Genomic DNA, 14,152 nt, shown 5'->3' on the forward strand with positions numbered 1-14,152 from the left:
ACAAATATTGGGACATCGACACAATTCTAACATTTTTGGCTCTATACACCACCACAATGGATTTAAAATGAAACAAACAAGATGTGCTTTAACTGCAGACTGTCAGCTTTAATTTGAGGGTATTTACATCCAAATCAGGTGAACGGTGCAGGAATTACAGCAGTTTGCATAGGTGCGTCCCACTTGTTAAGGGATGAAAAGTAATGGGACAGAATAATAATCATAAATCAAACTTTTACTTTTTAATACTTGGTTGCAAATCCTTTGCAGTCAATTACAGCCTGAAGTCTAGAACGCATAGACATCAGGCTGTCATCCCTGGTGATGCTCTGCCAGGCCTCTACTGCAACTGTCTTTAGTTCCTGCTTGTTCTTGGGGCATTTTCCCTTCAGTTTCTTCTTCAGCAAGTGAAATACATGCTCAATCGTATTCAGGTCCGGTGATTGACTAGGCCATTGCATAACATTCCACTTCTTTCCCTTAAAAAACTCTTTGGTTGCTTTTGCAGTATGCTTTGGGTCATTGTCCAACTGCAATGTGAAGCGCTGTCCATTGATATCTGAAGCATTTAGCTGAATATGAGCAGATAATATTGCCCGAAACACCTCAGAATTCATCCTGCTGCTTTTGTCAGCAGTCACATCATCAATAAATACAAGAGAACCAGTTCCATTGGCAGCCATACATGCCCACGCCATGACACTACCACCACCATGCTTCACTGATGAGGTGGTATGCTTAGGATCATGAGCAGCTCCTTTCCTTCTCCATACTCTTCTCTTCCCATCACTCTGGTACAAGTTGATCTTGGTCTCATCTGTCCATAGGATGTTCCAGAACTGTAAAGGCTTTTTTAGATGTTGGGCAAACTCTAATCTGGCCTTCCTGTTTATGAGGCTCACCAATGGTTTACATCTTGTGGTGAACCCTCTATATTCACACTGGTGAAGTCTTCTTTTGATTGTTTACTTTGACCACACATACACCTACCTCCTGGAGAGTGTTCTTGATCTGGCCAACTGTTGTGAAGGGTGTTTTCTTCACCAGGGAAATAATTATTCGGTCATCCACCACAGTTGTTTTCTGTGGTCTTCTGGGTCTTTTGGTGTTGCTGAGCTCATTTGGCCATGCCTAATGTTTTTGCTATCTCTCTGATGGGTTTGTTGTGTTTTTTCAGCCTAATGATGGCTCCACCGATAGTGACAGCTCTTTGGATCTCATCTTGAGAGTTGACATCAACAGATTCCAAATGCAAATAGCACACTTGAAATTAACTCTGGACCTTTTATCTGCTCATTGTAATTGGGATAATGAGGGAATAACACACACCTGGTGATGGAACAGCTGAGAAGCCAATTGTCCCATTACTTTTGGTCCCTTAACATGTGGGAGGCTCATATGCAAACTGTTGTAATTCCTACACCGTTCACCTGATTTGGATGTAAATACCTCAAATTAAAGCTGACAGTCTGCAGTTAAAGCACATCTTGTTTTTCATTTCAAATCCATTGTGGTGGTGTATAGAGCCAAAAATGTTAGAATTGTGTCTGTCCCAATATTTATGGACCTGACTGTAGTTATTTACAAAGTGGCTCAGTCACTTTGTTGACTTCGGTGGTTGATTTTTAAAGTGGAAAAGCACTTTAAAACTTAAAGCCAAACTCTGCTTCGGTTCCAAGGTACTAGTCGGAACCAAAGCAGAGTCCGGTTTCGAAGTGGTTTTCCACTTTAAAAACTAACTTTGGCTCATTGGAACCCATACATTCTAATTCTGTATGGAGACAAATATCAGTACAGTATTATTCCAAAGTTTTAAACGAAGCTACTTCGGATGTAGCATCCAAAGCTCGGTTTGCTCAACTCTAATTGTAACAATGTCTATTGTTCACAAAACTACCAAGAATAGGACATGTTCTATATTTTTTTTATGGGATTGCAGAATGGACATATAGATGCAGGGACCACACAGTGTGGTGTCTGCATTTTTTGCACCCCTATTGAAATTAAAGGGTACACACGTGTGAATGGGGTCTAAAATGGCTAAAAGAAATAAAAATTCTCAGCATGTGAACAAGTTTTTGTAAAATTTTAATTCACTTACATTTTTGTGTTTTTTTTCCCCTGAAGGGTCATCAGAGAGCAATATGAAATTTTGTTCCCAATGGTGGTGGGAAAGTTTAATAAAACAATTTGTAAAATATTAAATTAATATGATGTGTGAATTCAGACATCAAGAAATAAGTCTTTGTCCACTAGAAGGCAGAGCATTCTGTACCTCATCGCTTGCAAATGTGCCTACATCGAAAAGTTTTTCTATTGTGTCATCAAGAGTTGTCGTCTGTCCACTTGTGTGCTCTGGGATGCCCAAGCACTTTATGCAGAAGACCAAATCCAGTCCTGGTATCCAGCGGGGGTACATAGGAAATTAACAGTCACACTTCTTTTTGTGTTTGGCCTTTTTTTCTAATAGATTCACCGATTCGTTTGCTGCAGGCTGTCCTGATAATTTATGCTGTGGAGAAAGGTGTAATAATATCCCATTACGGCCTGTATAGTGAATCGGCATGAACGTACAGTAGCTGGCAGTATACACAGGGTACAGCCACATGCTTTGGATTCTCTGCATTAGAGCATCATGTGGAAAAATTGCTAAATTCACATTAAAAGTAAAGTAGGTGTAACATAAAGTGAAATCGAAAAGATTTGAGAATGAATAAGCATGCGCAGGCTACGTGAATAAATATATTTACTAAGTGATTAAATATACAATAACACAAATAAATAAAGAATATTACACATAAAGAATAATAAAAAGTAAATATCACTAGCCTAAATGGGGTGGAGACTCAGTCGATCATGCTATAACCCATCGCTGTCTACCCTGTTATAACACATGACCGACACCCCAGGGTGTACAAGATAGATAGGGCAATCATACTCACATCCTACCTAGATGGAGGGCCTGGTGGAGTCTGCCAAGAAAATGTGGGTCATAATGTTTTAACCTGTTAGCCCCTCCTTCAATGTGCAGCAGGCATGTCTGTGAGATCACTCAGGAATGTGGTCTTATCAGCACAATGGGGGATGGATACTATTTCTAACCCACATCATTACAAGGGAAACTTATAAACTATTACACAAAGTATTAAAGGGGAGAATCAATCAGTCACTTAAAAATACCCTTTCAATACAGTAGGTGACAATTTAAAGACTAGAAAGAACCTGCAGCGTAAAGTCTCTTGCACAGTGGAATTTTGGTCCGCAGCATGTCAGTAGTTGTTGCGGGTTTTACCCGCAGCTTTTAATCTTTGCAACGACTGAAAGGAGCAGAGGACCCACTGAAATGCAGCAGCAGCAGTTTTTGGACATATCCAAAACGGAAAATCCACAATGGAGTCGCTACATGTGTCTATAGTAGACCTCTCAGGTCTTTTATGCTACTCAGAGGTCAGTATTTTACATATGTGCAAAATGTTAAGGTTACTTCCACACTTGCGTTTTCCGGTATTGAGATCTGGCAGAGGATCTCGATACCAAAAAAAAAACATTTCTGTTTAGTCCTCATGCATTCTGAATGGAAAGAGATCCGTTCAGGATGTCTTTTATTCCGTTTTGTGACCGGACTCAAAACCGCTGCAAGCTGTGGTTTTGTGTCCGGCCATAAAAACGGATCCAGCACTGAAAACAATGTAAGTCGCTAGTGACGGATCAGTTTTTTACGGAGCCTAAAAAAAACTGATCCGTCACCCATTGACTTTTAATGTATTTAGTGACAGATCCATTTTTTTTTCCCGTTTTGATTTCACACAACCTCATCGGAACGGATGCATCCTCATGTACAAAATCAAAACGGATCCGTTTAATTCCAGTATTGAGATCCTCTGCGCAAGTGCGAAAGTAGCCTTAGCTGGTAAGGGCCAGACCACAGCCAGGCCCCATTAGACTAATAGGACCTGGTGGGGGATCTGCCTTCTTTCCGGCCGAATCCCAGTACTAATGCTGGAAGCAGGCTGGATTGCTGCTGGATTGCCACTGGATCCCATTATAACCCATGGACTCCAGTGTGGAAAGGCAGTATCCAGCTATGTCAGATATGATGAACTCCAACAGGCTGTTCTTCTGATGGATGATTCTAACACTAGTGTAAAACTAGCCTAAATCAAATCAATACTTGGTCTGACCGCCCTTTGACTTCAAAATAGCATCAATCCTTCTAGGTACACTTGTGCACAATTTAATGAACTCGGCAGGGAGATTATTCCAGACATCTTGGAGAGCTAACCACAGATCTTCGGCTTGCTCGCATCCTTCTGTCTCTTCGTTTAATCCCAGACAGACTTGATGACGATATCAAGGATTATGGCGCCCATATCATCAGTATTCCCAGATCTTTATGCTGAAGATAGTTCTTAATGACATTGGCTGTATGTTTGGGGTTGTTTTCTTGCTGCAGAAGACAGTTGGAGCTAATCAGACCTTCCTGGTATTGTATGATTGATCTGCTTGTATTTTTCAGCATTGAGGACACCATTAAAACAGATGCCCCAACTCCATTTGCTAAAATGGACAGCCTTGTTTTCAATCAACTATGCATGAAAAAATAGGAACTTCTCCATCATGCAACACCATTAGGGAGGTGTCTGATTGGCTCCAAATTTATTCTGCAGCAGAACAACAACCCCAAATATCCAGCGAATGTGATTAAGAACTATATTTAGCATAAAGAAGAACAAGGAGTCTTGAAAGTGATGATTTGGCCTCCACAGAGCCCTGGCCTCAATATTATCTAGTCTGTCCCGGATTATATGAAGAGACAGAAGGATTTGAGCAAGCCTACATCTACAGCAGATCTGTGGTTAGCTCTAAAAGATGTTTGGAACAACTTTACTGCCAACTTCCTTCAAAAACTGTGCAAGTGTATGTCATCTGTTTTTTTTTTTTTTTTGCGGATCCGCAATTTGCGGACCGCAAAACACATACGGTCATGTGCATGTAGCCTAATACACTACCTTGGGGCTCATGCACACAACCGTATGTATTTTGCGGTCCTCAAAAAAATACGGATGCTGTCGGTGTGCATTCCGTATTTTGCGGGACGGAACAGCTGGCCCCTAATAGAACAGTCCTATCCTTGTCCGTAATGCGGACAATAATAGGACATGTTTTATCTTTTTGCAGAATGGACATACGGAAAGGGAATGCACATTTTTTGGGGCTGACCCATTGAAAGGATTGTTTCCGCTTACGGAAAAAAAAACGGAATGGACTCAGAAAGAAAATGCGTTTGTGTGCATGAGCCCTTAGCAAGTGTGCAGCAAGAATAATCAGTAAACCTGTACCTTCCATAAAATAAACCCCTGATAAGGGCTCTTGCACACAAATGTATTTTCTTTCCGTGTCCGTTCTGTTTTTTGGGCGGACCGTATGCGGAACCATTAATTTCAATGGGACCACAAAAAAAAACACATCGTGTGCATTTCGTTTCCGTATGTCCATTCTGCAAAAAAATTTAACATGTCCTATTATTAAGGATAGGACTGTTCTATTAGGGGCCAGCTGTTCCGTTCCGCAAAATACGGAATGCGCACGGACGCCACCTGTATTTTTTGCGGACCGCAAAATACATACAGTTGTGTGCATGAGCCCTAAGGTATTGTATTGTGGTGAGATCCAGGTACCTGAATTAGGCAGAAACTATTAATGAAAAGTTACTAAAGTGACCGGTGCATATAAAGTTCAAGTGACTCCTAAAAATGCAACATTTATAATGTCAAATGTAAACCAAACAGTTAAGGTAGAAGGAACAAAGCCCCGTGCATATCGCCACTGCCTGCAGCTTCATAAGGGGTGACCCCTGATGAAGCCACAGACAGCGGTGATACACGCTTGCACTTTATATGCACTGGTCAGTATTTTTTCATTCATTAAGGCCTCTTTCCCACAGGCGTGGGCGCCCCGTGGTTGTGCTGCAGGCTGCAAAATACGGGCCGCAATGCACGAGCACAGTCCTTGGGGCAGCCGCTGCGGATCACGGACCAATTCACTTAAATGGGTCCGCAAACCGGCCGTTTCGCAAAAAGATAGGACATGTTCTATCTTTTTGCGGAACGGAAGTACGGGACGAAACCCCACAGAAGCACTCCGTAGTGCTTCCGTAGGGTTCCGTTCCGTGCTTCCGTTCCGCACCATTCCGCATCTCTGGATTTGCGGACCCATTGAAGTGAATGGGTCCGCATCCGTGATGCGGAATGCCCACGAAACGGCACCCGTGTATTGCGGATCCGCAAATGCCCGTGGGAAAAGAGGCCTTATAGTTTCTGCCTGATTCAGGTACCTGGGTCATTACCTTATCAGGGGTTTAACATGTGGAAGATGCGGGATTACGATTATTCTTTTATGGTACACTTCCTGTGTAATAGTTTTTAACTATGTGATCATGTTTTGGATATCAATAAACTTTGGGATGTAATCACGTGACTTTAAGGTGTGGCCATTTTTGTATGTGCCCTTTACTATTAGAATTGGTTATTACTAGTGTTGAGCGAACTTGTGATTTGCAACTTCGACGTTCGGGTTATCTAAGAATTCCATAATGAAATACGTTACCACGGACCATAAGGCTGGTTTCACATGGGCGTTGCGGATTGGGGCCGGATGCGTTCAGGGTGCGTTCAGTGAAAATGTTGCGATTTTGGCACTAAAACAAGTCAGTTTTGTCTGCGATTGCGTTTAGTTGTTCAGTTTTTTCCGCGCGGGTGCAATGCGTTTTGATGCGTTTTTCACGCGCGTTATAAAAAACTGAATGTTTACAAACAACGTCTCTTAGCAACCATCAGTAAAAAACGCATCGCACCCGCACTTGCTTGCGGATGCAATGCGTTTTTCACGCAGCCCCATTCACATCTATGGGGCCTGTCCTGCGTTACAAACGCAGAATATAGAACATGCTGCGATTTCAAAGCATTGCAGAAGTGATGCGTGAAAAAAAACGCTCATGTACACAGCCCCATTGAAATGAATGGTGCCGGATTCAGTGCGGGTGCTATGCGTTCACGTCATGCATGGCACCCGCGCGGAAATCACGCTCGTGTGAAAGGGACCTAAGGCCCCTTTCACACGAGCGAGTATTCCGCGCGGGTGCGATGCGTGAGTTGAACGCATTGCACCCGCACTGAATCCTGACCCATTCATTTCTATGGGGCTGTTCACATGAGCGGTGATTTTCACGCATCACTTATGCGTTGCGTGAAAATCGCAGCATGCTCCTCTTTGTGCGTTGCGGTGCGATAATCCACGCAACGCAGGCCCCATAGAAGTGAATGGGGTTGCGTGAAAATCGCAAGCATCCGCAAGCAAGTGCGGATGCGGTGCGATTTTCACGCATGGGTTCTAGGTGACAGTCTATTCACTGTATTATTTTCCCTTATAACATGGTTATAAGGGAAAATAATAGCATTCTGACTACAGAATGCATAGTATAATAGTGCTGGAAGGGTTAAAAAAAATAAAAAAGTTAACTCACCTCATCCTCTTGTTCGCGTAGTTCGTTCCCGGTCTGTTCTTTGCTAGCTGTGGGCTTGGGCTGAATGACCTGTGGTGACGTCAGATCACATGCTCCAATCACATGGTCTATCACCGTGGTGATGGAGCATGTGATCTGACGTCACCACAGGTCATTCAGCCCAAGCCCACAGCTAGCAAAGAACAGACCGGGAACGAACTACGCGAACAAGAGGATGAGGTGAGTTAACTTTTTTATTTTTTTAACCCTTCCAGCACTATTATACTATGCATTCTGTAGTCAGAATGCTATTATTTTCCCTTATAACCATGTTATAAGGGAAAATAATACAATCTTCAGAACATCAATCCCAAGCCCGAACTTCTGTGAAGAAGTTTGGGTTTGGGTACCAAACATGCGCGATTTTTCTCACGCGAGTGCAAAACGCATGACAATGTTTTGCACTCGCACGGAAAAATTGTGCATTTTCCCGCAACGCACCCGCCTCTTATCCGGGCAAAAAACATGACGCCCGTGTGAAAGAGGCCTAATGGAATTCTATGACGGCATGCATCACGGAAGCCTATAAGAGGCATTCCGTATTGCTTTCCGTCATAATAGAAATCTATGCTGGTCATAGACTTCTATTATGACGCAATGCCTCTTATAGGCTTCCGTGATGCATGCCGTCATAGAATTCCGTTATGGTCCGTGGTAACGTAATTCATTACGGAATTCTTAGATAACCCGAACTCCAAACTTGCAAATCACAAGTTCGTTCAACACTAGTTATTACAGGTCTGCTATTCACATAATGCGGTGACTGCAGTACAGTAGACCGGCAGTGAGATGGCAAATCACAGCATCTTAAATCATTATGATGCTGCAAGCAGTGGCGCACATGTAGAAACGAGGGCCCCATAGCAAAGATCAAACCAGGCCCCCCACACAGGACAGAAGGGTTTCTGTCTTAACCTCTTTCAATGACCCTTGGGCCATTTTTTTTCACTGCCTCATTTGCTAAAAGTTGTTCCTTTAGGCCTCTTTCACACTACCGTTTTTTTTTTCCGTTTTGCGGTCCGTTTTTTGCGTTCCGTATACGGTTCGTATACGGAACCATTCATTTCAATGGTTCCGCAAAAAAAACGGAATGTGTTCCGTATGCATTCCGTTTCCGTATTTCCGTTTTTCCGTTCCGTTGAAAGATAGAACATGTCCTATATTTGGCCGCAAATCACGGTCCGTGGCTCCATTCAAGTCAATGGGTCCGCAAAAAAAACAGAACACATACGGAAATGCATCCGTATGTCTTCCGTATCCGTTCCGTTTTTTGCGGAACCATCTATTGAAAATGTTATGCCCAGCCCAATTTTTTCAATGTAATTACTGTATACTGTATATGCCATACGGAAAAACGGAACGGAACAACGGAACGGAAACTGAACCACAACGGAAGCAAAAAAACGGAACAACGGATCCGTGAAAAACGGACCGCAAAACACTGAAATAGACATACTGTAGTGTGAAAGAGGCCTTAGAGCGGGGTACTCAACTGGCAGACCGCGGTCCGAATCCGGGGGCACAATGGGCAATGCTAATGTAAAGGGGGCACAATGGGCATTTCTATTATGGAGGGGGCACAATAAGCATTCTTACTCTGGAGGGGGCACAATGGAAATTTCTACTCTGAAGGGGGCACAGAGGGCATTATTACTGTGAAGGGGGCACAATGGGCATTATTACTGTGAAGGGGGCACAATGGGCATTATTACTGTGAAGGGGGCACAATGGGCATTATTACTATTAAGGGGGCACAATGGGCATTATTACTATTAAGGGGGTACAATGGGCATTATTACTATTAAGGGGGTACAATGGGCATTATTACTATTAAGGGGGTACAATGGGCATTACTACTATTAAGGGGCATTATTACTGTGAAGGAGGCACAATGGGGATTATTACTATGAAGGGGGCACAATGGGAATTATTACTGTGAAGGGGGCACAAAGTGGACATTACTACTGTGAAAGGGGCACAGAGGGGGCATTACTACTGTGAGGGGGCACTTAGGGTATTCATACTCTGTGGGGAGGAACTAAGGAGGCATCGCAATGTGTCAGGGGCACTAAGGAGCATCATAATGTGTGGGGGCACTAAGGGATCATCCTGCTGTGAGGGTGCACTTAGGGGTATCATACTCTGTGGAGCACTAAAGGGATATCATACTGTCTGAGGGGCATCAATATTGTTAGGGGGCACTGAAAGGACATTCTTGCTGTGATCAGCAGAAATGAGATTAGGTGGGCTTGGAGGTGTGGATTATTGTAATAAATAAAAAAAAATAATAATAATGCAGCGCTACACGCCAAAGGTGTTGTCCCTCCTTATATATATATTTTTTTGTTTTGCAGCTCGTACCTTCATCCTACAGCAGACCTTTACAAAAAGTACTTGAGTACCCCTGCTTTAGAGGGTAGAGTCCTGACCAAGTTTTCACGCCCAGTAGAAGAGGGGATAATCCCAACAGGGCCCCCTCTTGCCCTGGGCCCCATAGCGGTCGCACGGTCTGCTGCTATGGTGGTTACACCCCTGGCTACGAGTTCACTATAGTGGTGCAGTGTTCACTCGGGAAATAAAGCTCCCACATAGAGCATATTTCCCAGACTGAATACGCTCATGCGAAACCAGCCTAAAGGGGCAGTTATGCTGTTACTTGCTTCTACCAGGTGTAGATAGGTATTTAGCACAGTGTTTTACATTATTTTGTTACGTACATGTTTTAAGGCAAGTCTGATTGCTCCTAGGAACGCCTCATTTACATTCACTGCTTCTTTGGCACTCGTTTCATAGTACTCTGCTGTACATGCTTTACACCATTCCTGTGCCTGGCGTGGGGTGACCTATAACAAAATAAGTATTGTAAGTATAATATTAAGCCCTAATGCACACAACCGTATTTTTCATCTGTGTGCCAGCCACGTTTTTGTGGATCGCACAATGACTTCTATGGGGCCATGCACACATCTGTATTTTTTGTGCAATTCTGCGAATTATAGAACGTGGCCTATTCTGGTCCATATAGCAGACAAGAATGGTCCTTTCTATTGAATGGAAGGTATCTGTATTGCTTTACAGTGTGTTGTGGATGTGACGTCACCGCTGCAGCCAGGTAAACAGATCCTGACCGGCAGCATGGGATATATCTATCAATCTATTCTTTGTTGCAGGTGGTTTGGCAGCAGTAATTCCCAGACTGAACGCTGCTTCTGTGACATGAACTCACGGCATTATAGCGTTCCTGCCAGACCTCCTGAATAGTACTCACATAATGCAGTCAGTACAATTCAGTAGAGCTGGGGTCGGGCTTGAACATGCAGCATTATATTGCTGTGAGTTCATGTCACAGGAGCAGAGTCCAGTCTGGGCAATACTGCTGTCACATGGAGTGTATTTCACAGACTTGTGTGAAACTGGCCTTAAAGGGGTATTCCGGTTATATTAAAGGGGACAATGAACAATGGGACCCGCACCTACAAGGAGAATGGAGCGGAGAAAGTGGAGGAGGGCGCATGTGCAGCCGCCCTCCATTCATTTCTATGAAGCTGCTGAAAATAGCCGAGCGCTGGCTCGTTGTTTTCCGTCGGCCCTATAGAAATGAATGGGAGCGGTGGCTGCGCATGCGCGGTGCGCTCCCATTCACTTCAATGGGAGAGGCGGGGAGCTGCGCCTGGTGGTGGTCGGACCCCGGGAAACTCGCAACTCTCCCCGGCTCAGTTCTCCTTGTACCGATCACCTTTGGGACCCGCACCTATCAGACAATGGGGGCATATCCTAGCGATATGCCCCTATTGTCTAAGATGGGATAACCCCTTTAAGTTTACCTCTATCTGTAGGCTAGGTGATAACTATTAGATCGTGGGGGTCCTACTGCTGGAACCCCCACCGTTCACAAAAACGGGGGCCCAATACCCCTGCAATGAACGCAATTGCGGACAAGAATAGGACGTGCTCTATGCTTTTTGCAGGGCCGCGGAACGGAACTACGGATGCAGATAGCACACAGTGTGCTGTACGCATCTTTTGCGGCCCCATTGAAATTAATGGTTCCACACCCGAGGAACGGATGCGGACCCATTCATACAGTCGTGTTAATTAACCCCCTTTTTTTTTTTGCCTGATTAGAATAAATGAGGAAACAAATCATTAAAACCAATTATGGAAATGTATGAAAACAGATTTTTTTTTTAAATAGCGAGTAGCAAAAAGGCTTCCTAAGGGAAAGCAGACTCTTGATTGTCACGGACAACTACTTTTGCTTTCCAATAGTTTCGATACATTTCTGCTGGGTATGAAGGAGCAGCCTAGCTGTCTCATGACACCCAGTGCACTAGTATGCATGGCCTTGTGTTCAGTACCCAATAGCAACAGATCCACCTGTTAGACACGTGTATGCCTCCCAGCATTTGCGCAAGCAGAAGTTCATGCACCCAGTGTGTATGTGCCACGTAACTATTTTGGAGCTTTCATGCAAACAGTGACTACTGGTATGGAAAGCTGCCAGTGGAGCGCGACTAGGATACAGGTGCACAAACACTTGCAGTTCTTCACCATTGGAAAAGTGAAATGAAAGAAACTGTGTGACTTGCTTAGCTATAAGCCAGACCTTAAAGGGGTTCTCCCATGATTAAAAAAAAAATCTAAAAAATCTGACTTCATATAGTACATGATAATCTTTAACACATCTAGAACCAGCCCTGTACCTCCCATGGATCCAGAGATCTCCCCATTCATTGCTCTGCTAGATTTATATCAAGCTGACAGCTCAAGGGGAGCGTCCTTTCTGCTGCAGCTCAGGGGGCTTATGTAAAATTCACCATATAGCCCCAACCTAAATCTCATTTAGGCCCCCTTCACACGAACGTGTGCACCCTGTTGCCGTATTGCGGATCCGCAATATACGGGTGCTGTTCCGTGGTCATTCCGCATCACGGATGCGGACCCATTCACTTGAATGGGTCCGCAAATCCGGAGATGCGGAATGGTGCGGAACAGAACCACGGAACACTATGGAGTGCTTCCGTGGGGTTTTGTCCCGTACTTCCGTTCCGCAAAAAGATAGAACATGTCCTATCTTTTTGCGGAACGGCCGGATCGCGGACCCATTCAAGTGAATGGGTCCGCGATCCGCTGTGGCTGCCCCACGGACTGTGTTCGTGCATTGCGGGCCGCAGCACGACCACGGGGTGCACACGTTCGTGCGCAGGGGGCCTTACTTTCTTCCTATTATAAAATGCTACGCATTTTCTGTTTGCAATTTAGCAGCAGAAAATCTGCAGCATATCCTTCTTGTGTGGACCTGTTCTAAGGCCTCGTTCACATTTCCGTGTCAGTGTCTTGTCCGTAAAAAAGCGTACAAGTTTAATTTGTGAAGCTGTCCGTAAAAGGATCCGTGGTTGGTCCGTGTGTCTGTTTTCATCCATAATACACTGACGTTGCTCTGCTAAAAATGTATTTCTAAAGAATCTCCTATTAGGGCTTGTTCACACGAACGTATGGATTCCGTTGCCGTATTTCGGACCGCATAGGCAGATCCGCAATAAACGGAGACAGTTTCGTGTGCATTCCGCAAATCCGGAGATGTGGAACGGAAACCCCACGGAAGCACTACGGAGTGCTTCTGTGAGGTTCCGTTCCGTACTTCCGTTCCGCACAAAGATAGAACATGTCCTATTTTTTTTTGCTGAACGGAGGGATGCGGACCCATTCAAGTTGAATGGGTCTGGATCCCTCCCAGAGGCCTCACGAACGTTCTCCGTGCATTGCGGACAGCAAATTGCGGCCCCAATGCACGGAACGGAACCCATACGTTTGCGTGAACAAGCCCTTTGTTTTTAGCGAAAAACGGACGCAACACAGACACCGCACGGATGCATGTCAGTGATTTTTACAGACCTATAGAATTCAATGGGCTTGCTTGGTCCGCATCACAGATCAAATTAGTGCATGTCTCCTTGATTTTCTTACTGACCCAGGGTCAGTAAAAAAAAATACTGAAATGTGAACAGATGCATTTAAATCAATGTGTACCTGTGCTGTTCGTGGAAGATGCGGACAGCACATGTCAGTGAAAAACGGAAATGTGGACGAGGCCTAAAAGGAACTTTCTTTTACCTACAGAATACAACGGGCGGCTCATTCCCAGCTGTTGGCAAAATCACAAAGTGGCTGCAGTTGTGTAGAACTTGTACTGACCTGACGTTCCTCTAGGTCTGCCTTGTTTGCAATGACCACAAAAGGGAATTTTTCGGGAGACTCAGGGTCAGCTTGTACCAGGAATTCCTTATGCCAGGTATCAAGGGCATTGAAAGAGTTTGGAGATGTAACATCAAAAACCAGCAGGCAGCAGTCTGTACCCCGGTAAAGTGCAGCACCCAAAGACTGGAAGCGCTCTGTGCCTGCTGTATCCCAGATCTACAAAAATGAGAAAGTTTATTATTCCCTTACTAACATTTGATATGTTTGACTTGTTACCCATTTTGCATAACCCCTTTCCACATGTCCTACTTGGGTTGACAGGGACGGACTAAGAACTTCAAAGGGTTTTCCAAGATGTTAATACTGATGAGCTATCCTCTGGATCAGTGGGAT

The 14,152-nt window shown here is 44.3% G+C and overlaps 1 protein-coding gene across 3 annotated transcripts in view; it reads right to left on the bottom strand.

The window, feature by feature from the left end:
- Positions 1–2,072: 2,072 nt before the first annotated feature.
- Positions 2,073–14,152, bottom strand: part of LOC122946651 (ras-related protein rab7-like) — a 36,823-nt gene continuing 24,743 nt past the window's right edge. For all 3 annotated transcript variants that reach the window (XM_044306408.1, XM_044306406.1, XM_044306407.1), the window contains exons 4-6: positions 13,757–13,975; positions 10,279–10,404; positions 2,073–2,512 (exon numbers count right to left, since the gene is read on the bottom strand). In XM_044306408.1, the coding sequence (XP_044162343.1) occupies positions 2,426–2,512; positions 10,279–10,404; positions 13,757–13,975 (432 nt within the window). In that variant the 3' untranslated portion in view covers positions 2,073–2,425. The remainder of the gene's footprint in view (positions 2,513–10,278; positions 10,405–13,756; positions 13,976–14,152) is intronic.

The sequence above is a fragment of the Bufo gargarizans genome, chromosome 9 (genome assembly GCF_014858855.1).
Source record: "Bufo gargarizans isolate SCDJY-AF-19 chromosome 9, ASM1485885v1, whole genome shotgun sequence".
NCBI lineage: Eukaryota > Metazoa > Chordata > Amphibia > Anura > Bufonidae > Bufo > Bufo gargarizans.